Source organism: Peromyscus maniculatus, chromosome 2 (genome assembly GCF_049852395.1).
Source record: "Peromyscus maniculatus bairdii isolate BWxNUB_F1_BW_parent chromosome 2, HU_Pman_BW_mat_3.1, whole genome shotgun sequence".
Taxonomy (NCBI): domain Eukaryota; kingdom Metazoa; phylum Chordata; class Mammalia; order Rodentia; family Cricetidae; genus Peromyscus; species Peromyscus maniculatus.
Genome location: NC_134853.1, coordinates 123919444 through 123947276, shown reverse-complemented (window position 1 = coordinate 123947276; position 27833 = coordinate 123919444). Strand labels below are relative to the sequence as shown.

Below are 27833 nucleotides of genomic sequence, written 5' to 3'. Positions count from 1 at the left end.
ATCCACACAGTAGCATATGAGGGGTTGGTGGTCCAATTTTTCATCTGAAGTTGAAGGCCTGAAAACCTGAGGGAAGGTGGGAGCACTTGGAGTCTTGGAACCCGAGGGACAAGGGACCTAGAATTCTGGTATCCAAGAACAGCCAGAGATGAGTGCATCATTTGGTGAAGAGGAAAAGTTGTGGGGTTTTGTTTGTTTGTTTGTTTTGTTTTTTTCTATTTAGAATCCCAGAGGATTGAATGGTACTTGCCCACACTGAGGGCAGTTCCTCTTCAGACCACTAACTCCTGTACCTACCTAGTCTAGAAACACTCTTGCAGACCTACACAGAGATAATTATCTAGCAGTTCTTTAGGTAATCCTGGATTCAGTCAAGGTGGCACCTAAAAATCTTAGCCACCATACTGTTACCAGAGTTGTTAGGGTTAGAGTCCAGTCCTCCTAACCCTGACAAGCTAGGCTCAGCCACTCATCCTCAATACACCACATAAAGAAATAACAGTAAATGGCAGAGAACGCAGAGCTGTTCACTGTAGTGAACAAATTGGGAAACAAATAAATAGGTCCAAGGACATGTAGTCCCCCTACACACACACACACACACACACACACACACACACACACACACACACACACACACACTTTCAGAATCCTAACATGGGATTTAAGTTTAAATAGAGGGCAGGGGGCATGTAGACCTAAGCATTGTGGTCAAGGTGTGATCCTGCCAATCCTCACCACCTTATCATACCCTGTGAGCTCTGAAAGGTGGTTTGATAATCTGCCAGTACTCTGTGAAGTCTCTTTCTAGGAAACCAGCTCCTCCTCTGGCTGATGCTAGGCTTCAGCCCTCCCCTTTGCTCAGCACCAGACTTCTGAGATATGTCAGTTTCTTGCAGTCCACCATTTCAAAAAGTCTGGTATAAGTTTCTTTCCTTGGAATATCTTCACTCCTCTTGGGACAATTACAGTACCTAGAAAAAAAGAGCATAGAGTGAAATTCTCCATGTAATACATAGATGCTGTCCTCCTATCTGATGTATGAGCTGTCCCTGAGTCCATATCTCACCACTCTCCATTTAGATTTGTCCCCCCAAATCTCCTGGAACCAAGTTCTGATGTGTGTTCTGTGACTATTGGCACCCCATGTGCCCTGGTTCCTGCCCTAGCAGCAGGTTTGTCCTATCCCCTCCACTTCAGGTTCCTTCTCCAGTCAGTCTCAGTCTTCAGCCTTCAATCTGTAAAATGGGCATGTTTGTAGTTCTCCAAATCTGTATTTTAGCTATGTTTTGTAAATTTTCTGATTATTTTCATTCAGAATAACTTTCATTCCTTCCAGGCGTACATCTTTCAAATATAAGCCTAAACCCAGAAGTGGCTTTGAAGAGTCAGATTTACCCGGTCTTGCAGCAAATACAAACCATGAAGAAAGTGAGTCAGTGGGTGATGCTGTGTGTAATACTGACTTCTCCTTTCATTTATTAATGAGGGCTATTGATTAGTAATTTATTAATTAATTTCTCCTCCTCCCACTTATATAAACACACACACACACACACACACACACACACACACACACACACACACACACACACACACATTTAGATGTAATCTCACCTTATTGCCCTGTCTAGACTTGAACTCCTTAGACTCAAAAGATCTCTCTGGGTCATCTTTTCAGGTAACCAAGCATATACCATCATACCTGGTTCACAAATGCATTTTTATGAATACATTTTTGTTTATGTGGTTGCTTCATTTCTTTTCCTGGGGAGACATGAAGAAATAGCAATTACCCCAGACAGGGTATGAAGAGACCAAAGAAAAATGATTCTATTTAAGTCTGATGATAATCAAAAATCCATTCAGATTATTTCCGTGAGTATACATGGATGAGAAGTTACTTAGAGGAACATGGATGACTCTTGCCAGGATACCACCAGGAAGTCCCTCCCCCAGGAGTTACACTATTGAAGAACCCTAACCCTCAGTCAACCTTCCCACCTTCTGTATTTCCTGATTATCACCCCTTCTTCCCAGGCCATATGCACAGGAGCAAAATTATGTACATCTTGAGGCAGGGGTAGTTGGGGTGGTGACTGGAATCTCACGTGAGAGCCTAGTGACCCTCACCTCTCCTAGGAAGGAATGTTAATAGCTTTCACCACAGACTCTCACTGTATTTTCCTTATTTCCTTACATACAGAAGGTCAAGTCGTTCCGCATGTCACCATAGCACTTGCTGAGTCATGATGGCCAATGGTCAAGTCACGCCTAGAGGAAGTAGTTCTACTATGGCACTATTTTTCTTTCTTCTAAAAGGAAATGCCAACTTTTCTTTTAACTCAACCCTAAGACTTCCCTTGCCATTAAGAAATAAAAGCCAAGTATGAATCGCTTGTTTAATAGAAACATACTTACAGGATTAGAAATTTTAGGAATCTGTGGTCCCAGACCCAGCATTTTATTGGTTTTCAGAGGGGTTGAGTGTTGTCTGTCACTTTTGTTTTCCTCTGTCCTTGTCAGCCTGGTGATTACACTGTCATCACCCTCCTTGACCGAGGCTTGTTGTCTACTATAAATTCTCAAAAGATGTGTTTATACACATGGCCTTTACTCTCTCCATTCCTGTTTAAATATCAACCCACTCCAGTCAGGATCCCTCCCTTGCTATTCTGCTTGAAGTACACTGATATCAGGATTGCCAGTGCCCCATGTTGCTAAATCCAAACATTTTTCACTTCCATTTTCTTCTACTTCTCGACTCAGTTGATCATCCCCTTCTTTTTTTCTTATCTTTTTTTTAATTAAGAAATTTTTTATTCATTTTACATACCAACCACAGATCTCCCTCTCTTCCCTCATCCTGCCTCCTCCAATTCCCCTCCCCCCACAAACCACTCCCCATTCCCTCCTCCAAAAAGGTAAGGCCTCCCATGGGGAGTCAGCAGAGCCTGGTGTATTCAGCTGAGGCAGGTCCAAGCCCCTCCCCCTGCATCAAGGCTGTGCAAAGTATCCCCCTATAGGTAGTAGGTTCCAAAAGCCAGCTCATACACCAAAGATGGATCCTGATCCTACTGCTAGGGGCCCCTTAAGCAGATCAGCCCTCTTCTCTTTCTTCAACTGAACTCCTGGAGCTCCGCCTGGTGCTTGGCTGTGGATCTCTGCATCTGCTTCCATCAGTTACTGGATGAAGGCTCTATGATGACAGTTCACCTATCTGATTACTAGGGTAAGCCAGTTCAGGCACCCTCTCCACTATTTCTGGGGTCATCCTTCTGGATTCCTGGGATCTTCCCTGGCACCCAGTTTCTTCCTATCCCTATGATGTCTCCCCCTATCATGGTATCTCTTTGCATTGCTCTCCCCCTCCATCTCTGTCCCAGCTTGACCATCTCATTCCCTTATGTTCTCATCCCTCATCCCATACCTCTATTGCCCCTCATCACTCCCAGATTGCTAATGGAGATCTCATCTATTTCCCCTTCCCAGGGCTATCCATGTGTCCCTCTTAGGATCCTCCTTGTTAGCTATCTTCTCTGGAGCTGTGGGTTATAGCCTGGTTATCCCTTGCTTTACATCTAGTATTGACTTATGAGTGAGTATATACTATGTTTGTCCTTCTGAGTCTGGGTTATCTAACTGAGGATGATATTTTTTAGTTCCATCCATTTGCCTGCAAATTTCATGGTGTCATTTTTTTAAACTGCTGAGTAGTACTCCAATGTGTATATATATCACATTTTCTTTATCCATTCTTCAGTTGAGGGGCATCTAGGTTGTTTCCAGGTTCTGGCTATTATGAATAATGCTGCTACAAACATAGTTGAGCATGTGTCCTTGTGGTATGATTGAGCATTCCTAGGGTATATGCCCAAGAGTGGTATAGCTAGGTCAGGTTGATTCCCGATTTTCTGAGAAACTGCCCTACTGATTTCTAAAGTGGCTGTACAAGTTTGCACTTCCACCAACAGTGAAAGAGTGTTCCCCTTGCTCCCCAACCTCTGGAACATAAGTTGTTATCAGTGTTTTTGATCTTAGCCATTCTGACAGGTATGAGATGGTATCTCAGAGTCATTTTGATTTGCATTTCCCTGATAACTAAGAATGTTGAGCAATTCCTTAATTGACTTTAGGCCATTTGGGATTCTTCTGTTGAGAATTCTGTTTAGCTCTGTAGCTCATTTTTTAACTGGATTGTTTGGTATTTTGATGTCTAGTTTCTTGAGTTCTTTATATATTCTGGAGATCAGCCCTCTGTCAGGTGTGGGGTTAATGAAGGTCTTTTCCCATTCTGTAGGCGATTCATCATTTCAAAGTTTTGTCTTGAACTTCGGGTTGGGAAGCTTGCCTTGTCCATGAGATTCATGATGCTACTACTTCTCTTCTTATCGCTCCCTGCACATTCCCCTCGTTATCAGCTCACTCTGTGTAGTGAGGAGCTCATGTACACCTAAGGCTCCCAAGTCCTGCATTCTTCCTGAGTCACTGTCCAGACTATCTCTAAGTTAAAGGTTAACTCAGAACAAACAAAGCATTAGCAATGTGCATTGCTGGGCTGCCTTTAGTGCAGATGATATGAAGTACAAACGTGCCCTCATACTGCAGAATATGACATTCCCCTATCTGTCTCTTCTTCTTTCCTACTGTTAGTAATAACTCATATTGGTTTCACATGAATTAAGACATCTGCAGCTGGACATATCATTGTTAGTTCAGCATCTTACCAGCAAGAGAGGCCGTGTGAGTCAGAGCACTTTTACAACAGCAGACAGATGTGCAGAGGAGTATAATCAACAAGAAAAGCAGGAAGACTGCCCTGAGACCAGAAAGGCTTGGGAGCCAGGAGGCACAAAAGATTAACACTGAAGAATCCTCCTCTATTCTTCATGTCAGAGACAGTGTCATCAACTGCATTAGCTTTTTGTTCAACCCACTGAGCTTTGCCTGTCAGGTTAAAAGTGCATCCTTTTACATTCTTTTCAGTTACCTCGCAGTACTAAATGATCTACTGTAGCCCATTTCCTAGGACTGCTTCCCCTACTGGACCTGATTTCTGACCAATAGCCCCAATAGGCTTTTACCATAGATCAAGTCAGATGCTCAACTTCTGAATCCTGAAGTGGCATCACAAATGTTCACAGAGGTATACATCATCAGGAATGAGTGATTTATCAGTGTGCTGTACTCTCAGAAGCCAGTGTGTGGGAAATGGCCCTCTTCTCCTTGCCTGGTGAGTTAGTTACTTTTGCTGTTGCTGTGATAAAATATTCTGACAAAACAACTTAAGAAAGGAAGGGTTTATTTTGCCTCACAATTCCAGGGCTACAGTCCATCATGGTGGAGAAGCTCAAGACATCAAGTCATGGTGTACCTGCAGACAGGAGCAGAGAGAGATGGTTGCAAGCTCAGTTCCCTTTTCTTTATGTATGCAGTTCAGGATCTCAGTCCAGGGAATGGCAATGCCCATTCTTACGGTGGGTCTTCCCATCTCAATTAACCTCATCTAGGTAATTCCACACAAGTATGTCCATAGGCTTATCTCCCATGTGAGTCTAGATCCTGTCAAGTTGACAGCCGCTGTCAATCATCACACCTGTAAGTCTGGTGGTCCTTCTGAGACAGCTGTTCCAAGAGTCTTCCTAGCCTCTGGGCCTGTTCATGGGCACAGAGTCCGTTTCAGACCTCCTCTTCATTTGAATGTCTGTTAGTCTTTGATGTCATCTTCACCTTGCCTTGTATATCTGAGGCTTAACTCCAGCAAGCTGCTCCACCATGAGTGTCACCTGAACCACCTCCCATGGGCCAGTTCACAACTCAATCTTCCAGAGAGCCTGTGTTTCCAGTTTTCAACATAACCTTGTCACCAAGGCCAGAATCTCTAACACATGCATCCATCCTAGGTAAGTTTAAAAACATGATTCTGGATTTTTCCATTCCCGGTCTCTTACCTAGTCACCCAGTTTAAGCCTGGTCTGGAGTGGCTGCCCGTAAACAATGTCATAAGGGCTCAAGTCAAGGAAACCCTAGGGAAACTACTACTATTCTCTCAGAGCAGGCAGGACTTGGTCCCAATGTAGGTGCATCATGACACTATTTCAAGATTGTCCTTTCCAAAGCATGATTCATCCTTTCTACCCTGTCCAAGGTTTGGGGCCACCAGGATCTAGGTAGTCTCCAGTAGATTCATGTTTGTTTGCCTTTTGTGTTATCTCAAAAACAAAGGTAGGACAGTTATTACCATGCATGCTATTAAACAGTCCAAAATGAAGGGTAATCTCTCTCAGCAGGTCTTTAATAATTTCAGTTGCTTTGTCGGTCGATATGGGAAACACCACAACCTACCTTGAAAAAGTATCAACACAGATCAGCATGTGTTTGTACTCTCTTGGCTTTGGCATGTGAATAAAGTTGACTTGCCAGTCCTGGCATAGGTCTTGACCTTGACTGTGGAAAATCCCTCTTTTGTTGAGGTCAGTCTTTGGGTTATTCTTAAGATAAATTATATATCTAGCTAATGTTATGCTCTTCATATGGCTTTAGATGACCCCAGTCCTGTAATAGACAGCTTATTGTAATTAATCAGAGCATCTTTCCAAAAAGTGACTCACTCAATTGCTTAACCATTGGTCCCACCTAGTCGGCCAGAAGGAATACTGTTCCTTTCTCATTTCTTGTCCAGTTGTCTTATCCAGATTCGATAAATCTCCAGCACTCTGGTTAGCCTTGACACAGTCATCTGAGAGAAGCCTCGGTTAAGAAATTGCTTAGATCAGATTGGTTTTTTTGTGGGTATGTCTGTATTGGCTTGATTACTGATTGAGGCAGGGGGATCCAGCCCACTGTAGGGAGCACCATCCTTAAGCAGGGAGCTGGACCTGAGATGGATAAAAAAGTTAGGTAATTATAAGCCTGTGAGCAAGCCAGAGAGCAAGCCAGCAGGAAGCCTTCTCCTGTGTTTTTCTCAAGTTACTGCCCTGACTTTTTCAATGATGGATGGTGGCCTGGAAGTATAAGCCAAATAAATCCTTTCCTCCTCAAGTTGCATTTGGTCAGAGTGCTTTCTCCCAGCAAGAGACATCAAGGCAGGATAAGCCCCCAGTAGCCTTTTCTATGTCAGAAGCAGAATCCTGAGACTCAGATTCAGACCAGGGAAGCATGGGGATGAGTGGCATCACGTGATTAGCCTTAGCAGCTTCACAGCCTGTGTTGCCTGCCAGACAATTTTCTCTAGTGCAGAGGTTCTCAACCTGTGGGTCGTGACCCATCTGGGTTTGAATGACCCTTTCACAGAGGTCTCCTAAGACCATCAGAAAACACAGATATTTACATTATGGCTCATAGCCGTAGCAAAATTACAATTATAAAGTAGCAACAAAAATAATTCTGTGGTTGGGGGTCACCACAGCATCAGGTATTAAAGCGTTACAGCATTAGTAAGGTTGAGAACCACTGCTCCAGAGGACCCTGCAGGTGGAACTGTTGGCCTTCTGTGGGGAAAAAAAGTTACCTGAGCCTGCAGCTTAGTTAGAAATCCCTCCCCCAAAGAGGAATTTGTGACTCAAAACTGTGTCTCCTAAACAAGGCACGGTGGTACATGCTTGTAATTCCAGTGCTTGAGAGGTAGAGAGTGTAGGATTGAGAATTCAAGGCCAGCCTGGGCTGCAAAGCAAGTTTGAGGCCAGAGTGGACTACATTAAGACCCAGTTTAAGAGAAACACACACACTACCACCACCACCACCATCAACAACAACAACAACCACAGCACCCAGCCCTGTATCTCATTGTACATTCCAGAGATCTCGGAAACCACAGATACTCAGGATTGGTGCTGGCCTGTTTCCATAGGACTTTTGTGATTGGACAATTTATTACTGAATAACTAACCTCAGTATCCACCAGCAAAGTCAAAGGATGTCCCTTCTATGTTAATTTTACCTGAGACTCTGGGGGAGTAACTGTAATTGGCTGTCTGAACCATGATTCTCAGGCCTCCTCCATCTTCCTCAGAACCAGACTCCTGGGCAGACAAGACTTTCAGCTTCTGGCGTGGCTTTTTCCTGGAACACTCAGATGTCCAGTGGCCTGTCTCCACAGCAGGCATGCCAATTTCCCTTTCATGACCTTGCTTCCTTGACTTTGTATCCTGAGGTTTTGTCCTAAGAAGATGGTGGCTGTCTATGTCTTTAGCTGTACACAATCATTATATACTCTATGAGCAATGTCTGCCCATTAAGAGAATTTCATGTCAATACTCCTGTGTTTTGTAAATCAAGCCCTTGTGAAATATAGACTGTAGTCACCATCTTGACATTTTTGTGTCATCTGAGAATCCAAAACAGTGCATCTCCAATGTGCTTGACAGCTCTGTTCTGAAAATGCCTATGATTCTCATCAGCCCTTTGTTGTACCACTGAGCCAGGTTTAGACACTTTTGCTTTGGTACCATTCTTCCTAAGGTCTCCTGGGATAAATCTATCTCTCTATGTCAGAAAAATGAGACACAGAAGCAGACAGACTCCATCAACAGGCTGAGGGTGCTTTATTGAAACAGTGATGGGCCCCAACCTTTCTACGGGATGAAGGTTGAGTGCCTTTAGAAGGGCTGGGGGACAGGTATATATACATACCCACACACTTGGGTAGCTACCAGGAAGTTACAGCTGGTTTTTGTGGTTTGACTGGAGACATGATGGGTTGCTTTTGATACCTGGGCATATTGTTTCTGCAGGTGAAGCTGAACAATCAGGCTGGGGCTAAGTCATTCTTTATGGCTAGGGGCAGTTGTCCCATACAGCCTGATTCAATTCCCCATGACCTGAGACTATTACTCAACACTCTAGATCTACTACTTTATCCTCATTAATACTACAATTAGGCTCTGCTCCTGGGACCACCTCATCAAAAGTAAGAGTTTCAGCTGGATGGTCCTGATGTCTTTTCCCTCCTTTCTCCCTAGCCTTAGACAGCATGAGCCCTCTATCAGCCATCAGAAGGATAGCACTAAGCGGGGCCCAGTGACTGCCAACCTAGAGACTAAACCAATCACTCTGACAAGGTCATGCCAACAGGATGGTGGTCATCCCAACAGGATGGCAGTCATGCCAACAGGATGGCCCTGTATGGCTTCAATTTAGAATGTCTAGTGTGAAAAGGAGGGTGTGTACCTAGTAGTCTCCAAGTCATTATTCCCATTATTCCCCATGTCAAGGTTGAGGCAGGGGAGGGTCGTAGGGGGTTCTTCTTAGTGGGGATGAGTAGCATCCAATGAGAGTACCCTGCTGGGTCAAAGAAGGGGACACCACTCCAGACACACCCTCATTTTCTTCCCTGTCTTTCTTAGTTTCCCCTGGGTATGGAGAATCAGGTTCTGTGGCTAACTATGCTTGGGCTGGCGGTCTTTCTTTTTTTATATAATCATAAGCAAAGTTGGAGTGATTTGCTAGCACAGACCCTGAGGAGCTGTCACAAGGAATGGAGGCTGAGTCACCCACTCTGACAATCTTAGCTCTGAAATACGCAGACAGAGCAGAATAGAAAAGAACTTTGGAGAAACAAGCCGTAAAGCTAGGGAGAAACAGAAACACAACAGAGAACATCCTTAAGGCGGAGGCCAGACAAGCTGGACATCAACACAGAAGGTACTGAGGTTCAGTTTGCCACATGAAGGTGACAGGCAGTGCCAGAGCCAGGAAAGGGCAACTCCCCAAACAGAGTCACTTGCTGGATGCTTGGAAGTGTTTCCCCCCAGAACTCCAGGACCCTTTCTGCTCTTAGGCAGGCTTTGGGTTCTCTGAGGCAACTGAATGACTTACTGAGGGTCCTGAGGTTTTACCTCTGTGAGCCACGTGTAACCAGGATCCTGGAGGTCAAGATGTCTGTCAGTACAGAAGCCAACAAACAGACAGAAATTTCATTCTTAAAGTGCTCTTTACTTAGCTGGCAATACGGTAAGTCAGAAAATCTGCCTTCCCCTAGCCATCTCCTGCTAACACATTTTACAGAGAACCACAATAAAGGCAAATAATCATTTCAAAGTCTGTGTCTGGGACTGGAGAGATGGATCAGCAGTTAAAAATACTTGCTGCTCTTGCGGAGGACCCAGAACCCATATGGTTCACACAACCATCTGTAACTCCAGTCACAGGAGAACCCCTGCCATCTTTGGCCTCTGCTGGCACCAGGCCCATACATGGTACAGACACATTGTAAAACAGTCATGTAAGATAATAAATAAATATTGAACTTTAGGTCTGTCTTCCTGGTGAGACAGACAGCCATGATGCTTCTCCTCCCATCACCTCCTGCACTTTCCCCTCCTCTCCCTCTCCCCGCACCTCCTCTTTGTGTGACAGAGAGGTTCATCCACACTCAAGGATTCATTCTAAGTTTCACACTTCTCCCCAGTTACTCTAGGTAACACTCAGCTAAAGGTTTACTCAGAATAAACCATTAGCACTGTGTACTGATGGACTACTGCCGGAGTTTGGATGAATGGCCTCTATAGGCTAATACATTGGAATGTTTGGTCCCTGGTTGGTGGAATTGATCGAGAAGGATTATGAGATGTGGCTTTGTTGGAGGAGATATGTCACTGGGGGGTAGACTGTGAGGTTTCAAAAGACCATACACCCTCAGTTAGCTTGATCTCTCCTCCTCTCCCCTCTCCTCCCCTCCCCTCCCCTCCTGTCTCCTCCCCTCCCCTCTCTTTCCCTCTCCTCTCCTCTCCCTCATCCTCTTACTTTTGGATAAGGACATAAGCTTTAAGCCACTGCTCCAGCATCATGTCTTCTGTCATGCTCCCCATCATGACGGCCATGGACTCTAACTCTCAAACTGTGAGCCCCAAATAAATGCTTTCTTTTATAGGTTGCCTTGGTCATGGTGTCTTGTCACAACAATAGGGAATCAAATAAGACAGCTACTTACAACATGTTCATGCAGATTCCTTTCTATAGTATGAAGTGCAAATGGGCTCTTAAAGAATTTCTTAAAGCATGGCAACCGTCTCTTCTCAAAAGGATTAAAGTTAGCCCAAGAGACTTCTGGCTCTGGATTCACATTATTCTAACCCCCACACTTGAATTTCTAATGAGTCAGAGAGTTTATAAATCTCTAACACAGGTGTAACACTCTATTTCTGGCAGGTTTTGTTCATAGGATCCCTATCTCCTGTTTTTCTTATTATCTATGCGCTTCTTGGTCTCTTAAATGTCTGTTCTCACCCCTAAAATACATTTGCTCAGAACTAATCCTGAGCCTGCCTGTTCCACACCCTCCCCTTCTTTAAGCCTGCCCCATCTTACAGTTTCAAATATCATAAAAGCAGGGCTAGTGAGAATGACTCAATGGGTAAGGGCACTTTCCACACAAGCGTGGCAACTTGGGTTTGACCTCTGGAATCTATATAAAGGTAAAAACAGAAAGACAACTCCACAAAGTTGTCCCCTGACCTCCATACACATGCAGTGGTCTCTCTCTCTCTCTCTCTCTCTCTCTCTCTCTCTCTCTCTCTCTCTCTCTCTCTCTCTCTCTCTCACACACACACACACACACACACACACACACACACACACACACACCAAATGTACCATAGAAATGCTATTATACTCTTTCTTTCTAACTATAATACATAAGTGTCTCTGAGTGTCAGCTCCCTCTCTGATATCTCAGACCTCACACAGGCATCTTGCATCCAATGCCTAGAGCAAGACCTATGATTGCCTGTCCCCACCACACACGCTAACCATTCTTTCCCACTCTCTTCCTCCAGCATCCTCAGCACAGCACACTAGACTGGGAAGCAACCCAAGTGTGAAGTCACCCCGATTTCCTTGTCTCCCCATTCTCAAAGCTCTCCAGTTCATCTCCAGTTCAGTATCTTCACCACGTTGGCTGCCACCCTGATCCAGCTACCTTTTACCTACTTAAGTCCTGGCATGCTCCCTGGCATGACTTCTTCCATCCTCTCCATCTTCCCAGTTACATGTAACAAAGGTGCAAATAGCACCAAACTCTTATATAATAGCTACCCTTTCTGATTCTAGGTGTCCCTGTTTGCTCTCTGTTGCTGTGATAAAATACCATGATTAAAAGCAACTGGGGGAGTGTGGTGGTTTGAATGAGAATGTCCCCTACAGCTCAGGCATTTGAAAACCCAGCCCCCAGTTGGTGCCACTGTTTGGAGGTACAGTCTTGTTGGAGGAAGTATGTCACTAGAGGTTGGTTCTAAGAGTTTAAAAATTCATGCCACTTCCAGTTTGCTCTCACTGCTTCTGCTTGTGGGTCAAGATGTGAGCTCACCTTCCTGATCTTGCCACCATGCCTACGCTTATTGCCATACCTTTGTTCAGCACTGTGTACTCTTACCCACCTGGAACTGTTGACCAAATAAACTTTTTCTTCTATAAGTTGCCTTGGTCTTGGTGTTTTATCACAGCAACAGAAGAGTAATTAATGCATGGGGGAACATAGCCATTTAGCTTGCCCTTCTGAGTCACAGTCCATCATTGAGGAAAGCCAGGGCAGGAACCTGAGGCAGGGACTCAGGCAGAGGTCCTGGAAGAATACTGCTTACTGGCTTACTGGCTTGTGCCTTGTACTCATAAAATTGTCAAAGACCAAAATTTCTTAATAAAAAAAACATAACATTTTAGTTACCTTCTAAAAGAGAATTATTACTCTCTGCCTGGCCTTCCATTATGGCCATAAGGTTTCTAACCCATTTGCTTTGTACACTTGTAGTGTTCCTTGAAAAGGTTGTTAGCATCCTATTCTAATGCCTCTTTCCTGGCTTCTCACCACCCTTACTATGAAATGTGCTCTCCCTACAAAGACACTGAATGTTCTGAACTTTACCAATAGATTGACATCATTCACTGTCTCTTCAATGAGTACCTCTTCACCAGCCTCCTTTCAACACAACTTCTAGATTTCCTCTCTGCCTACACACATTCACTGTTCATTCATTCACTCTTTGGGGTTTTCTGTGTCACCCAACTAAAATATATGTATTGCTAATGAGTGTTCTCAATTCAGGGCCTAGCACCAGTGCTTACTAGATATCAATTGAATAAATAACCAGACTCCATATTGTTTGATATGTCTATTATATTATTCAGTCATCAAAGCACCCATGTGTGATAATTATTAATATTTGAAACTGACAGATGAGGCAGAAAGATCAAAGAGGATAACGTTTCAAGATAATATAATTTACAAAAATGGGTTTGGTTTGAGTTGCAGCATTATCTAAAACTGAAGTTGGGATATTTCTCCCATATACTATGCTTATATTAAGAAAATTATTATATAATAACATGAATGAATAACATTCATAATTAGGAAAAGGGAAATGCAGGTTGAGGAGAATACCTCTCTTTTCCATGGACTTATTAAAGATTATTTTTACAACTTAAATATTATTTTGAAAAATATACATGCTTCTATTTTATTTAGAAAGTCCTTTTCCAAGAAAATAAAATTGTACTGTATAATAAATAAATATTTAAAAATTATATTCAATCATTTAAAACCTCAATTTTAAAGGAAATAATTTCAGAGGTTGGCAAGATGACTCAGTTGGTAAAGGTGCTTGCTGCCAAGCCTAATGACCTGAGTTCAATCTCTGGGATCCACATGGCAGAAGAAGATAACAGACTCTCACAGCTTGTCCTCTGATGTCCATACATGCTCTGTGTCATGCATGCATCCGTGTACATGCATATCTACAAAACTAAATGGGATGAAAAATTTAAGAGAGTCATTTTGGAGTAGATTTCTCTCTACAAATATAAAAATATTGCATATGTAAGCAAACAGGATTATTAAAGCATAGGTCTAGAATATTTACTAGTAGGACAGGCCGCAGAAGATGAACAGATATGTGATAGAGAGATGGGTAAGATAGAAAAACAGAGTGGTATGTGCTCTGTGGAAAGGGGCGGAGCTGGAGACTGAACAACAGTGAGGACCAGGCTGATGTGGGTGGCCTGCACTGCCACCTGAGGGCATGATGATGTCCATGTCCGTCCCTGCTGCTGCCCAGGGCCATGTCTGGGTCCAGGGTCCTACTGCAGCTGGGGTCTGTGTTGATGTCCATGGCCCATGTTGCCACTGAAAGCCAGCAGATATCTCTGGTCTTTGCTGCTGCCTGAAGCCATGTCGGTGTCCTTGGCCCAGGCTACCTCCAAGAGCCTTGCCAGTGGCCATGGCCATAACCTGTGCTGTCCCCAGAAACCCATTATCCATGCTCCCATTGTCTATAAAGAACAGGGAATCTCCTTTTGCTGTGATATCAATGATTGCAGATGCACAGTTGAGAAAGAGGGAAGGGAAAAGCTTTTGTGACAACCTCTACTTTCCCAACTCTCCTGCGCCCCCCAAAAAGTAAAAAAGTAACAGCCTAAACAGGAAGCCATCAAAGAGAACTCTTTTTAAAAAGTGTGATAAGGATGCTGAGGTTAGCTCTCCACAATTGGGGTATGGGAGAGGAATGACTCAGTTTCATTTAAGGGACAGGACACTGAGAGTTTGACCACACTCCAGGAAGTATATAGATAACAAAAAATTGGACTTGGATTTTTTTAATTTTTAAAATTTTTATTTTGTTTTTATTTTGGGGGAGGCAGGAGGTCTCAAGGGTGGTGGTAGATCACGGACTGGGAACTGAGTGTGATGGGGTACATGATGAAATTCTCAAAGAATCAATTAAAATGTTGTGTTAAAATATTAACTAGTAGTAGAGAAATTAGAAGCAGTTATTTTTTTAATTATTTTTGTGTGTGTTTGGATTTCCTTAGAACCAAAAGGAGAAAATCTAAAACTGAGTCCTATATCTCTTCATTTTCTTAAGGATAAAAATGAGGTGAGTGGAATTTGCATATTTGTGACTACTTAACAGTTATGTAAGCTCGTTCAAATAACTTTGTTTCTATGTATCACAATTTAAGTGAAGTTTTAAATCCAAAAGTACAAATGTAAAGCAATTTCATCTGATATGATATGAAGTCTTATGTATGAAAACAACACCACAAAAATTATGCATAAGCTAAAACTATGCACATCTAATTTAAATATTTACTTAAACTTATAAACACATAAGGCTGTTGATCTTTTCATGTGTAGCTCAGGCCATTTTTTGAGCTATGGTTAGATAATACAGTTACAATAACTACCAAAAATAGGTTTAGAATCAACCAATCACTGAGGGGGCTTCACCTGCATTCTGAAAACTTGTCCTCTTCAGACACCTGGCCACTCACTATTCAGCAGGTCATACCTAGGGCACTAGAGAGATAAGTTAACCCAGAGAATCAGCGAGGGGAAACTACTTTAAGAGTCTTTTAAGTCTACATTGATTTGCTATTAACTGAGTATTACTGACATGGAGAAAGAAACATGAAACTATGCATGCTTAATGATGATCATTAGTAACTATTATTTTTTTTATCCTTTGTGGGGTGGGCAGTACTAGTATTGTATTGAGCTTAAAGCTTCATGTGCTGTAGGCAAGTCTTCAACAACTTAGCTGTGCCCCCAGCCATATACCTATTCTTTTTGTTTCACATTCCTAAATTTTAAAAATAAAAAAGCATTAATAGTACCCATGCCCCAGGTTATAAGTTTATTCTTATCTACCTGTTTAAATCCCTGCTAAATTAAAAACCTCCCAAGAAATGTATAACATCACAACTTGCTCATCATAATAATTTACTAGCCATGTTACTTAAAATTTGCAAAATTTTAATGGTTAAAATTAGCCAGGGCCTTCTCTTTATGAGTATTATTCTGCATGGACTTGAGGATGTACCTAATGTCTTAGTTTCTTTTCCTAATGCTTACAAAATACCATGACAAAAAGGGGGGCTATTCTGGTTTACAGTTCTAGAGAAATTCAGTGTGTCACAGTAGGGGATACAGGGCAGGAAAGGCATGATGGTAGCAGAGACTGGCTGCTCTCACTAAATCTACTCTCAAGAAGTAGAGCATGAACATGAAGCCTCTACTTCCTCCAGTGAAGCTCAAACTCCTGAAGACCTCCCAAACAACACCAGCTACTGGGCTTACATGTGAGCCCGTGGGAATGCTTCCTATTCAAGCCGCAGAAGCTTGGCATGGCAATTTTACTTCAAACAATTCTATTTTGCGCTCAGTGGACCGTGACTTAAGCTTGAACACATAAGTGTGGGTCCCCACGGAGTCCAGAAGAGGTTGCCAGGGCCCCTGGAGATGAAATTACATACAGACAGTTGTGACACTGCAAATATGAGTGCTTGGAACTTAGGTCCCCTGAAAGAACAGTAGGTACTCTCAACCACTGAGCAGTCTCTCCAGCCCCTGGAGCGGCTGTAAAGTGGCTCAGTGTGGCACTTAGAATAATTCCGTGTGTTTTTTGTTGAGATAAATAATGGTGATGTTGAATAAAATTACATTAATTCTGATTATTATCTTTTCATTGTCATTCACTTTGAAGAGAATGTTTTATTTTCTTCTAAGACTTCTTCATTGAGATGTATTGCAGAATTTCCACATATTTAAATTTTTTCCAGATACATTGCAATGTTTGATATCTAATTTAATTCTGTTTTTAATCAAAGAACATATCCTGTGGCATTTTAAACCTAAACTTCTATTAAGACTTGTTGAGGTTGTGTATTTAAGAATCCTTAAATGTTTATAAAATACAGCCTCACATAAGTACTAAATATCGGGTTTTTTCACATGAACATGGCACTTTCAACGTCAGACCATATGTTAAGCCTTTAAATAAGTTCCTGCCCAATTTGAGTTTCTTCCCTGACTTCCCTCAGTGATGGTTGGACTGCCTTGTGAAACTATAAGCTGAAATAAACCCTTTCCTCCCCAGGATGCTTTTGGTCATATGATTTATCAGAGAAATAAAAACCCCAGCTGAGACAGAATTGCTTTTACTTATGTAACAGTTACTTTTAATTAGAATGATTAGTTTACTAAAATTTAATGTAGTTATCATAACGTGTAGTAGTTCAGCCTGTTATGTTATCTTTTGTTGTTCTCCTGATTATTTATCAGTTACATTTCTTGTTGCTGAAACAATTAAATGAAGGAAGAAAAGGTTGATTTGGGTTTGTGGTTTAAGGAGAGGTGGGTCACCACCATGAGGAAGGCATGGCAGCAGAAACTTGCTCAGATCCGGGCAAATCAGAAATCAGAGCAAGGGCTGGAAGCAGATCAGCCTAGGGAACTCACTGCACAGTGATTGAGTTCTTTCAGCTAGGCCTCACCTCTTAAAGCTATGGTTCTCAATCTGTGGAAGGGGGTCACATATCAGATATCCTGCATATCATATATTTATAATTCATAACAGTAACAAAATTACAGTTATGAAGTAGCAACAAAATAATTTTATGGTTGGCGAGGGGGGTCGCTACAGCATGAGAAACTGTGTAAAAGGGTCACAGCATTAGGAAGGTTGAGAACTGTCTTACAGGTTCCACAACCTCCCAAAAGAGCATCACCAGCAGGGGACCAAATTTTTTTTAAACAAATGAGCCTGTGGAGAACATTTTCACTCTAAACCATAACATTCCACTGCATTCAATGCAGCCTCAAGTATCCCCAGAGTCTTACAGTTCTAATACTGTCCAAAAATCTAGAGTTCCTTCTGAGACTCAAAGCAATTCTTTTAAGTGTGGACCTTTACTCCCAACATACAATGGCATAGGATAAAAATTCCCATCCCAAATGCAACAGGAGGATGGCAAGAATTAATTGGATCAAAGTAAGACTGACACTCAGTAGCATGAACACCAACCCCTGTAGCTCCACGTCTACTGTCTGGAGCTCTTCTAGTCTCCAACATCCTTTGGGTAGCCTTGCCTTCAGCTCTATTGCCTGTAGCACGGGTGGCCCCTCTCTTGGGCTACTCAGTGTCTGCAGCTTTCCTCGGGAAACATCTTATGTGTCAGGTATCTCCAATATCCCAGGGATATGACCAGACCATTTATGAGCTCCATGAAGGGAATCCAACTTTGCTATATATTACCTAGTCTCAGTGTCTCTTTGGAACCTTGGTGCAAGCTTGCTTCCATGATCACCCCACCCTGCCACCCTTTCATCCTTCATGACTGAAAAAGCAGCACCACATGGATTATCATCATGCTCTGCTGCTCACTAAAGATGACTTCTTGCCTCCGTTTAAGGTTGCAGTAGCCTTTGAGCACATGCTTGGCTGAATTTGGGGAAATACTTTCCTAATAGGCACTGCCTGAGTAGCATTCCTAGCAGTCTCTCTTGGCTTAGGCACCCTGTATTCAAGTGAAATCATTTCAAATGTGGCTACACACTGGAACTTTTGGTGAGTTGGGTCTTATTCTTAAGGCGCTTTATCCATTGTCTCTGTGCAAAGTGGGAATTTTATCCATAATTGTGCTAATCTTCAAAATTACAAACATTTGTACAACCTTGTCCACAATTTTAGCAATGCCTATGTCCCATTCCTCATCAAATTGAACACTGTTCATATAGCTCTGCTATAGTTTCTAATTTATTTTGTGCTAATTTTATTCATATATGATATCTTCCCACTCATTTCCCTCTCCAACTCTCCCCAGTTGCCCCCAACATCTCCCCCTCCCAACTTCATGTCCTGTTCTATTATTTTTCAAACCACTGATTCCAATTAGTTCTGCCCAGTTATGCATGGTATGGGGCCATCCACAGAAGTATGTAAAACCTACCAATGGCCACAAACCCACAAAAGAATAATTCTTCTTCCCCCACAACTATAAACTGCCAATAGCTCCTTGGTTAGTGACAAACCCTTTTGAGCTCTTCTCTGACCCACACTACAATTTTGGCTAGCTTGATCTTGTACATGTCTTGTGCAGGTAACCACAGATTCTGTGGATTCCTGAGTGCAATAACTGTGCTGTGTCTAAAAGACAGAATTTCTTGGCTCTCCTCTGCATCCTACAGCTCTTGCATTCTTTCCACTCCCTCTTCCATGGTGTTGACTGAGCCTTGGTGGAGGAACAGATACAGATCTCTTGCTTGGGGCTGAGCACTTTCTCATTTATTCTCATTACTTGGGCAAGTTATGCAGATTGGCTGCTACATGCTGCAAAGAGAACCATACCTGATCAAGGCTGAGAGCAGAATGGATCTATGGCTATAAATATAAATATTTAGAGGGCATTTGGGCATGCTTGTTTAATTTCTGATGTGCTCTCTGCTCTGAATTCTCTTTCTTTTTTTTTGTGATATATATTTTTTATTTTACAATACCATTCAGTTCTACATATCAGCCATGGTTCCCCTATTCTCCCCCCTCCCACGCCCTCCCCTTACCCCCAGCCCACCCTCCATTCCCACCTCCTCCAGGACAAGTCCTCCCCCGAGGACTGTGATCAACTTGGTAGACTCAGTCCAGGGAGGTCCAGTCCCTTCCTCCCAGACTAAGCCAAGTGTCCCTGCATAAGTTCCTGGTTTCAAACAGCCAACTCATGGAATGAGCACAGGACTTGGTCCCACTGCCTAGATGCCTCCCAAACTGATCAAGCCAATCAACTGTCTCACCTATTCAGAGGGCCTGATCCAGCTGGGAGCCCCTCAGCCTTTGGTTCATAGTTCATGTGTTTCCATTCATTTGGCTATTTTTTTTCAATAATTGAGTAAAACTGAAATTTATTATATGCCACAGTCGTCCTAGGGACCTCCATGCTATATATATAGCCTCTATGGTTCTATGGGTTGTGGTCTGATTGTTCATTTTATATCTAGAATCCACCAATGACTGAGTACATACCATAACTGTCTTTCTGGGTTTGGGTTACCTCACTCAGGATGATTTTTTCTAGTTCCATCCATTTGCCTGCAAATTTCATGCTTTCATTGTTTTTCTCTGCTGAGTAGTACTCCATTGTGTATATGTACCACATTTTTTTTCATCCATTCTTCCGTTGATGGGCATCTAGGTTGTTTCCAGGTTCTGGCTATTACAAATAGTGCTGCTATGAACATAGCTGAGCATGTATCTTTATGGTATGTATCAGCATTCTTTGGGTATATGCCCAAGAGTGGGATGGCTGGGTCTTGAGGTAGCTGAATTCTCTTTCTAACCCTTAATAAATTCAGTGATCAGTAGCTAGGCCACACCCTAAATGCTAGGGGGTTTTGAAATTTGTTCCATGAAACAATTTAGTCTATTATTTTTTAATATAGCTGTCCTAGTTAGCTTTCACTGTCAACTTGACACAGCCTAAAGTCACTGAGAAGAGTCTCAATTGCACATCTGTATGGCATTCTCTTGATTGCTAGTTGACATAGAAGGGTCCAGCCCTCTGTGGGCGGTGCCATTCCTTAGGCAGATGGTTCTGGGCTATCTATGAAAGCTAGCTAAGTATTTCTGTGAGCTATCCAGCAAGCAGAATTCCTCCATGCTGTTCTGCTGAATTCCTGCTTTGACTTTCCTCACTGATGTGCCATGACCTGTAAGCTGAAATAAGCCTTTTCTTCCCCGAAGTTTTAGTTATGGTTATCTCAGCAATAGAATTCAAACTAGACCAATAGATTTGGATTTTGAGTACAATGGGCAGAACACAGCTGAATTAATTGTCAGAATATAGCATGAATTCCCTCTGGCCCAATTCCACATGGAGTCTTTGCTCAATCCAGCCTATACTGTCCACACTTCTATCAAGTGACTAGTTGTAATCTAGCTTCCAACATTCCCACCAGAATCAACAAATTATGCCTTTTATTTTGGCATTCTTCTCCAGTCTAACGCTCCATACATTCGCTTGTTCCTCCTATAAACCAATCCTCAATGCCTAAAAACTGTATAGTCAGGTTTGTCTTTGCAAAGCCCCCAGTTCTCTGAACAATTTTCTGTTTTCACTCTTTTCTCATCACTGTGACAGAGCACCTATCAAAAGCAACCGTAGGCAGGGAGGACTTACTTGGGTCACAGTTGGAAGGATACAAGCCATCGTGGTAGGGAAGGTGGCAGTTAGCAACATGGTGGTAGCAGCATGTTGACCTCCTCATATCTCAGCAGAACAGGAAGCGTAGTGAGTACTGAAAGTAGGGCAAGACTGTGTAAACCTCAAGGCTCATCTGCCAGGACCCTGCTTTCTCCACCCATGTCCCATTTCCAAGACAGCATCAGCTGGGACCACACACTCAAACAAACGAGCCTGTGAAGAATATCTCATACTCCCCTTCTCCTGCCACCTTTGAGGTTATTTGAATCTATATTGTCTTAATTGCTCTTCTATTGCTGTGAAGAGATGCCATGACCAAGGCAACTTACAAAAGTAAGTATTTAACTGGGACTTGCTTACAGTTTCAGAGGGTTTGTCCACAACCATCATAGCATGGAGCATGGCAGCATACAAGCAAGCATGGCGTGGGATCAGTAGCTGAGAGTTTACATCTGGTCCACAAGCAAGAGGCAGAGAGGGAGATGAGAGGGAGTGGGGGGAGAGAGGAGAGAGGGGGAGAGGAGAGGAGAGGGGAGGGGAGGGGAGGGGAGGAGAGGAGAGAAGGAGAGGAGAGGGAAGGGGAGAAGAGAGAAGGAGAGGAGAGGAGAGGGGAGGAGAGGGAGGGGAGAGGAGGGAGTGAAGGGGAGAGGAAAGGACAGGGGAGAGGACAGGAGAGGAGAGGAAAGGACAGAGGAAGGGAGGGGAGGGGAGAGAGGGGAGAGAGAAGGAGAGGAGAGGAGGGGAGGAGAGGAGAAAGAGGAAAGAGAGAGCTAGTCAGCAATGGTATAGGCTTTTGTTTTTGAAGCCTCAAAGCCTGTCCCTATTGATGCAGCTTCTCAAACGAGGCCGCCCCTCCTGATCCTTCCCAAAACTGTCCACCAATCAGAGGCCAAGCATTCAAATATATAAGCCTATGGGGGCCATCCTCACTCAATCTACCATATATATTAAAATTTTACTTACATTTTCTATGACATACATTTTCTATTTTATTTACATATAGTACTTGTTTGGGGTTTGGGTATTCTCTATGAATGTTAAAACACACATCACTGAGCAGGGTGTGGTGGTACATGCCCCTAATCCTAGCACTCAGGAGGCAGAAGCAGGCAGATCTCCATGAATTCAAGGCCAGCCTGGTCTACAGAGCGAGTTCCAGGACAGCCAGGGATATATAGAGAAACCCTATCTTGAAAAAATAAAACCAAAAACAATAACAACAAAAACCCCACACATCACCATTTCATACTTGGTTTAAAGTAAAATCATACTACTGATGTAAAAAGCTTTGAATAGTAGAGGTCTCATTATTACTCTATAATTTGTACTATTATATATAGTCATATTTTCCTTATAGGAAAATGGTAGGGCTCTTCCTCATGGGAAAATATTATATTTTCTGCCTTTGACATTCTTGTATATTTCAAAGAAATAATCCTATATGTAAAAAGTAACTGAATATTTACCAGATCTGATTTTTTTTTCTGTCATTCCTGAAACTAAATTTCTGGTATTTTCTTTTTGCTTGACAAATTTCTTTCAGAATACTTTAGAGGCTTGTGGGCACCAAATCCTTAGTTCTCTTTTGAAAGATATTTCTGAAGGAAGTTTTTCCTTGACACAGAATTCTGGCTTACTAATATGTATATGGCTGGTATTTTCCCTTTCCCTACGTTAACGTGCCAGCATCCTTTGGCTCCCAGTTTCTGACTCCCATATTCTCTGCTGAGTTGTCACAGGGTTGGAGTTGTTGGTCCTGGATCTTATTTCTTGTGCTGCTTTTAAGATCTGACCTTGCTGTCCAAATCTCAGCAGTTTGCCTCTGTGCCTACCCACGGCCTTTTTTGCTTTGACTCTTCAGAGCATTGACTGAGGTTCTGCAACTCACTAATTATGTGTTTCACCAAATTAAAAGAACTATCTTGGCCGCATTTCTTCAATTATTTTTCGAATCCATTCTCCCTCTCCTCGCCTTCTGTTACTCAGTTATCTGTGTAGTTATTGTTCCATGGGTCTCTGAATCCTGTTTTTTGTTTATATGCATAAAAGCTCCAGTTTTCTCTCTGTAAGTTCCTGGCTTTTTCCTTCTATATCTGTTTAAGTTAGCCAGAGATGTTTTTAAATTCAAGTATTAGACTTTTTTTTTAGCTCTATAATTTCCATGTTTTTAAGATTTGGGCGAAGAAGATCAATGACGCGAGAATTGGGGCAAGGCAGGGTAATGGAGGAATTAACAGATCAAAATACAGTGTTATATACTTATAAAAATGTTGAAATGAAACCCGTTATTTTACACACAAGAACATCCATTTTAAAGATCTGTTTGAACATCTGGGTCACTTTAGGGTTGTGCTCACTTGGCTTTCTTCTGTCGAGACTGCATTTCCTGGTCCCCTGTACATCCACTTAGGTTTACTTTGGATGTCACGGCTGTTGTATTCACGACACTTTTCCTTCAAAAAACATTGTCTTAGCAGTCCATGTGATGCACAAAACACAAAATTCCCCTTGAAGAGCTATTGGAGAAATTATTTTGGCCACTCCACGTAGTTAAAAGGATATTTATTAAATGGCGTAACTCACAAATTAAGTATTGGGTAGGTCGCAGGGTCTGGGGAAGGTGTAATGCAGTCTAGCGGTGTTCTCCGGAGCTCTGCACAGTCAATCTGCACCGGTCAGCGTTCCGGCACCGAGAGAGCGCCCAGAGCGAGCGCTGGCCCATCCAGCTCTCCGGTCCCCAGGCGCCTCCCCTCGCCCCGCCTCGTAGGCGTGACAGTTGCCAGAGTCTCAATGGGGGTTGGAACTTCCAGAACCAAGCTGGGATGGCTACCCACTACATCTCCCCCTTTTTGTCTAAATAAGAAGGTTCTAAACTAATACAAGACTATATACAAAGGAATGGTTATCAAATATTGTCCAGAAATAATGAGAGATAATGACCTTGATAAGATGTAACTACAACCAATGCAAACAATATCAAGCAAGAAACACATACTAAAATCCAGAGAAGTATAGAGCATAGGTAAACAGCATGTTATAAAGATCATTCAAAGGTGTCCTATCCTAAAGAACCTGAACCTAATACTTAATATGTTCTATCTAAGATATTATATATACTAAGTTGTAACTATAACTGCTAGTCTTCAATCCCATCAAAGACCTGAGAAGGAACATAATGGTCCCTGAGAAATGGTAGATGGATGCAAGCAACTTTCGGGAATCTTGCAAGAGTAGACCAAGACAGCTGGCAGCCTGGACAGTCACCTAATGTTTCTCAGCATTGTTGGTGCATTCAAATTGGCTACAGGCCTAGAGTATCTGACAGACCATTTTCAGAAGCAGGATTTCTGAAAGACCATCTTACCCTGTCTTGGCAGAGTACAGTGGTCGCTTTCCTTGTGTCCCGCTTGTCCAGAAAGGAGAGCATTGCATTTGTACTGTCAGCCATCAAGGCAAGGGCAGTTCTTTGCCCAGTAGGCCATTTTGTGCCAAAAGACAAACTTCCAAATGGAAATGTCTTAGAAGCCCAACATTCTCTCGGGATCAATTGGTGCAGCCAGGAGCAATTGTGTCTCACGTCAACAGAATTCTAAGTTATTTAAATGCCATATTCTCCAGGTCTATGAAGTGTTTGAAGATTACCTGCCCATCTGACCTATGTATCTGTAAATCTGGATAACCTAACTAACGTAACTATAGAGATGACAGGCATAGGCGACTATAAATCTATAAATATTATCTATCGAAATAACCTAAGGACTAAGGCTTCACATAAATAAGGTAAACAGTCTATAAGCAAATGTATGGTGAAGAACGATGACTTCAAAATTGTGACAATACACAAGATATTTATAACAGAGGTAGGAATATATAGTGCGATATGCAATATGACAACAATATTAAATACATATCAATATACCGAATATCCTAAACAGAAGTAGAGGATATATAAAGTATGACAGATATAAATTTACATTTGTATCAATATAAAAATGTTTCAAATAAGAGTAGAAATATATGTACATTATAACAAATATAGTTCTGTATTTGTATCAATATACAAATTATCTTAAACAGGAGTATAAAAATAGTTTACATTTGTATCAACATATAAGAATCTATAAGAGTACAAATTACAGTGCAAATTATCTAAGGTTGCTATTTTACTAAGTTTGTTTACTAGTGTATACAATGATTTACCATCATATCTTATACCTATCTGTTCCATTTCTTCTCCCCCCACCCCCTTTTTTTTTTTTTTTTTTTACAATCCTGAGTTAATATTTTCTTCCACCCCCAACCCTATAACCGTCATCCATAACCCTGAGAATTATGAAACCTAAGGGAGAAGGGGCGTCGTTTTCTTAGAATTGCTTCCTGCTGTTTAGGGGGTGATGTTATCTCTGTTGGGTACTGTGAGAAAGCTCAGATAGTTAAATCTCAGTTAGACTAACTGTAGGTTCTGCAGCAAGTTTTAGAGTAATAGGTAAGATTGTCTGAAATTCTGGCAAGAAGTGTAGTATGATGATGATTACCATGGCATCATTCTGGATTGGGTAGAGTTGTTGTTGTTGGGGCCCCATCTTCCTTCTGATGACTTCTGAGATTGCTATTGGAAAAACTTATTTGTTATCAAAAATGGGAGGTTTGGATTTAAAGAGGACATAGCATGTAAGAAAGGATTCTGAGAAATCAAGAGTAAGCATGGAGAGAATTAGAATTTAGAAGACAATGGTCCCTTTTTATTGGTTTCCTTCTGTCTCATACCAGAGGGCTCTTCTGATATGGGACTGAAGAATCTCTTAAACTTTTCTTTTAGCAATATGCTTGGGTTTAGAGAAGGAGTGAGCCAATTCCATCTCCAAAGCCAGCTTGGCTATAATTGAATTGGAACCACAACTTTTCTAGATTGATAGAGAGAAAGATGTTAGACAGTGAGATTTTACCATGTGTAGATTGGTACCAATAGATTCTTCCTTTCTGCTGTAAACATCCGGATATCCAAGGCCTTATGAGTTTTGGAAGATGGGTATTTCCATTATCCTGGAAAGACAAAAACAGAACCCTACCCGACCCTTTGATTGTTAAATTTTTCTTACAACTTGTAGAGATGTCACATTGGTGGATGATCTTTTACTTCTCTTCATCAAGGGGTTTTTCCTGTTTGAATCGAATTTTTATTAATTTTGTTGGTATCCATAGCTTTTCTTCTCCTGCAGAAACAAAGGCAAAACCCCTTCCCCAACGTAGAACATATCCAGGTTTCCATTCTGAGGTCAGCACATCCTTAAAATAAACTGGTTGGTTTAGCTCAGGAGTTTTGTCTATTGTCCAATGTCTCTCCGCAGCTGTTGTTCCTTTCTCATTAGCATTGAGAAAATTCAAGGTTAATAAAGCACTATGCAGTCTATTTCTAGGAGTCATTGTTACCTGTTGCTGTTTATTTAGCATATCCTTTAAAGTTCGATTGGATCTCTCTATGACTGCTTGGCCTGTGGGATTGTGTGGTATACCTGTAACATGCTTTATATTATAATAAGCAAAGAACTGTCTCATTTTATTGGAGACATATGCTGGGGCATTGTCTGTCTTAATTTGTACAGGTATTCCCATGATGGCCATAACTTCTAATAGGTGTGTAATCACAGAATCAGCCTTTTCAGAACTCATAGGAGTTGCCCATTGAAATCCTGAATAGGTGTCAATGGTATGATGTACATACTTTAATCTTCCAAATTCTGCGAAATGAAACACATCCATCTGCCAAATTTCATTTCTTTGTATACCTTTTGGATTACTCCCTGCAGGTAATGGAGTTTGGTTATAGATGGAACAAGTAGGACATTTTTTCACAATATCCCTAGCCTGTTGCCAAGTGATGGAGAAATCCTTCTTCAAACCTTTGCTATTTATATGGTGTTTCTTATATTCTGAAGCTTCTAGCACATTACCTATTAGTAACTGATCAATCTCATCATTACCTTGTGCTAAAGGTCCTGGCAGACCTGTATGGGATCTGATATGTGTTATATATATAGGATGTTCCCTTTTTCTGATGATTTCCTGCAATTGTATGAATAATGAAGTTAATTCTGTATTATCAGGAATAAATTCAGCAGTTTCAATATGTAAAACAACTCTCTCTGCATATTGAGAGTCAGTGACTATATTGAGGGGTTCTGTGAAGTCCATCAGTACCATAAGAATGGCATACAGTTCTGCCTTTTGTACAGAGCTATATGGACTTTGCACCACTTTACTTAAGTCTCCTGATTTATATCCTGCTTTCCCTGATTTATTTGCATCAGTATAGAATGTGAGGACTCCAGAAATTGGCTTTTGTCGTACAATGTGAGGAAGGACCCATTCAGTCTTCTTTATGAATTCTATTCTCTTGCTTTTGGGATAGTGGTTGTTAATCTCTCCCAAAAAGTTACTGCAGGCTCTCTGCCAGTATTCATTATCTTTCCATAGTGATGAAATTTCCTCATTAGTTAATGGTACTACAATTTCTGCTGGGTCCATTCCTGTCAACTGGCGAAGTCTTAATTTACCCTTTTGAATCAAATCAGAGATCTTTTCTATATAAGTCTTTAATTTCTTATTTAGTTTACGTGGTAGGAATATCCATTCCAATATAATATCTTCCCTCTGCATCAAAATACCTGTTGGGGAATGTCTGGAGGGGAATATGACAAGAATGCATTTAAGTTCTGGATCCACACGATCCACATGTGCTTCTCGAATTGTCTTTTCTACTAGAGCCAATTCCTTCTCAGCTTCGGCTGATAATTCTCTTGGACTATTTAATTCTTTGTCCCCTTCTAGAGTATTAGCCAAATTTTGTAGTCCATCTTTGGGTATTCCCA

The 27833-nt window shown here is 41.9% G+C and overlaps 1 protein-coding gene across 8 annotated transcripts in view; it reads left to right on the top strand.

Annotated features, from left to right (window-relative positions):
- C2H1orf141 (chromosome 2 C1orf141 homolog) overlaps window positions 1-27833 on the top strand; it is a 60256-nt gene that overhangs the window by 8715 nt on the left and 23708 nt on the right. For all 8 annotated transcript variants that reach the window (XR_013049250.1, XR_013049249.1, XR_013049251.1 and 5 more), the window contains exons 4-5: window positions 1340-1431; window positions 14803-14867. Coding sequence is in view for 5 of the 8 variants with exons in the window: in XM_042271515.2 (XP_042127449.2) it covers window positions 1340-1431; window positions 14803-14867 (157 nt within the window). In the remaining 3 variants the exon portion in view is untranslated. The remainder of the gene's footprint in view (window positions 1-1339; window positions 1432-14802; window positions 14868-27833) is intronic.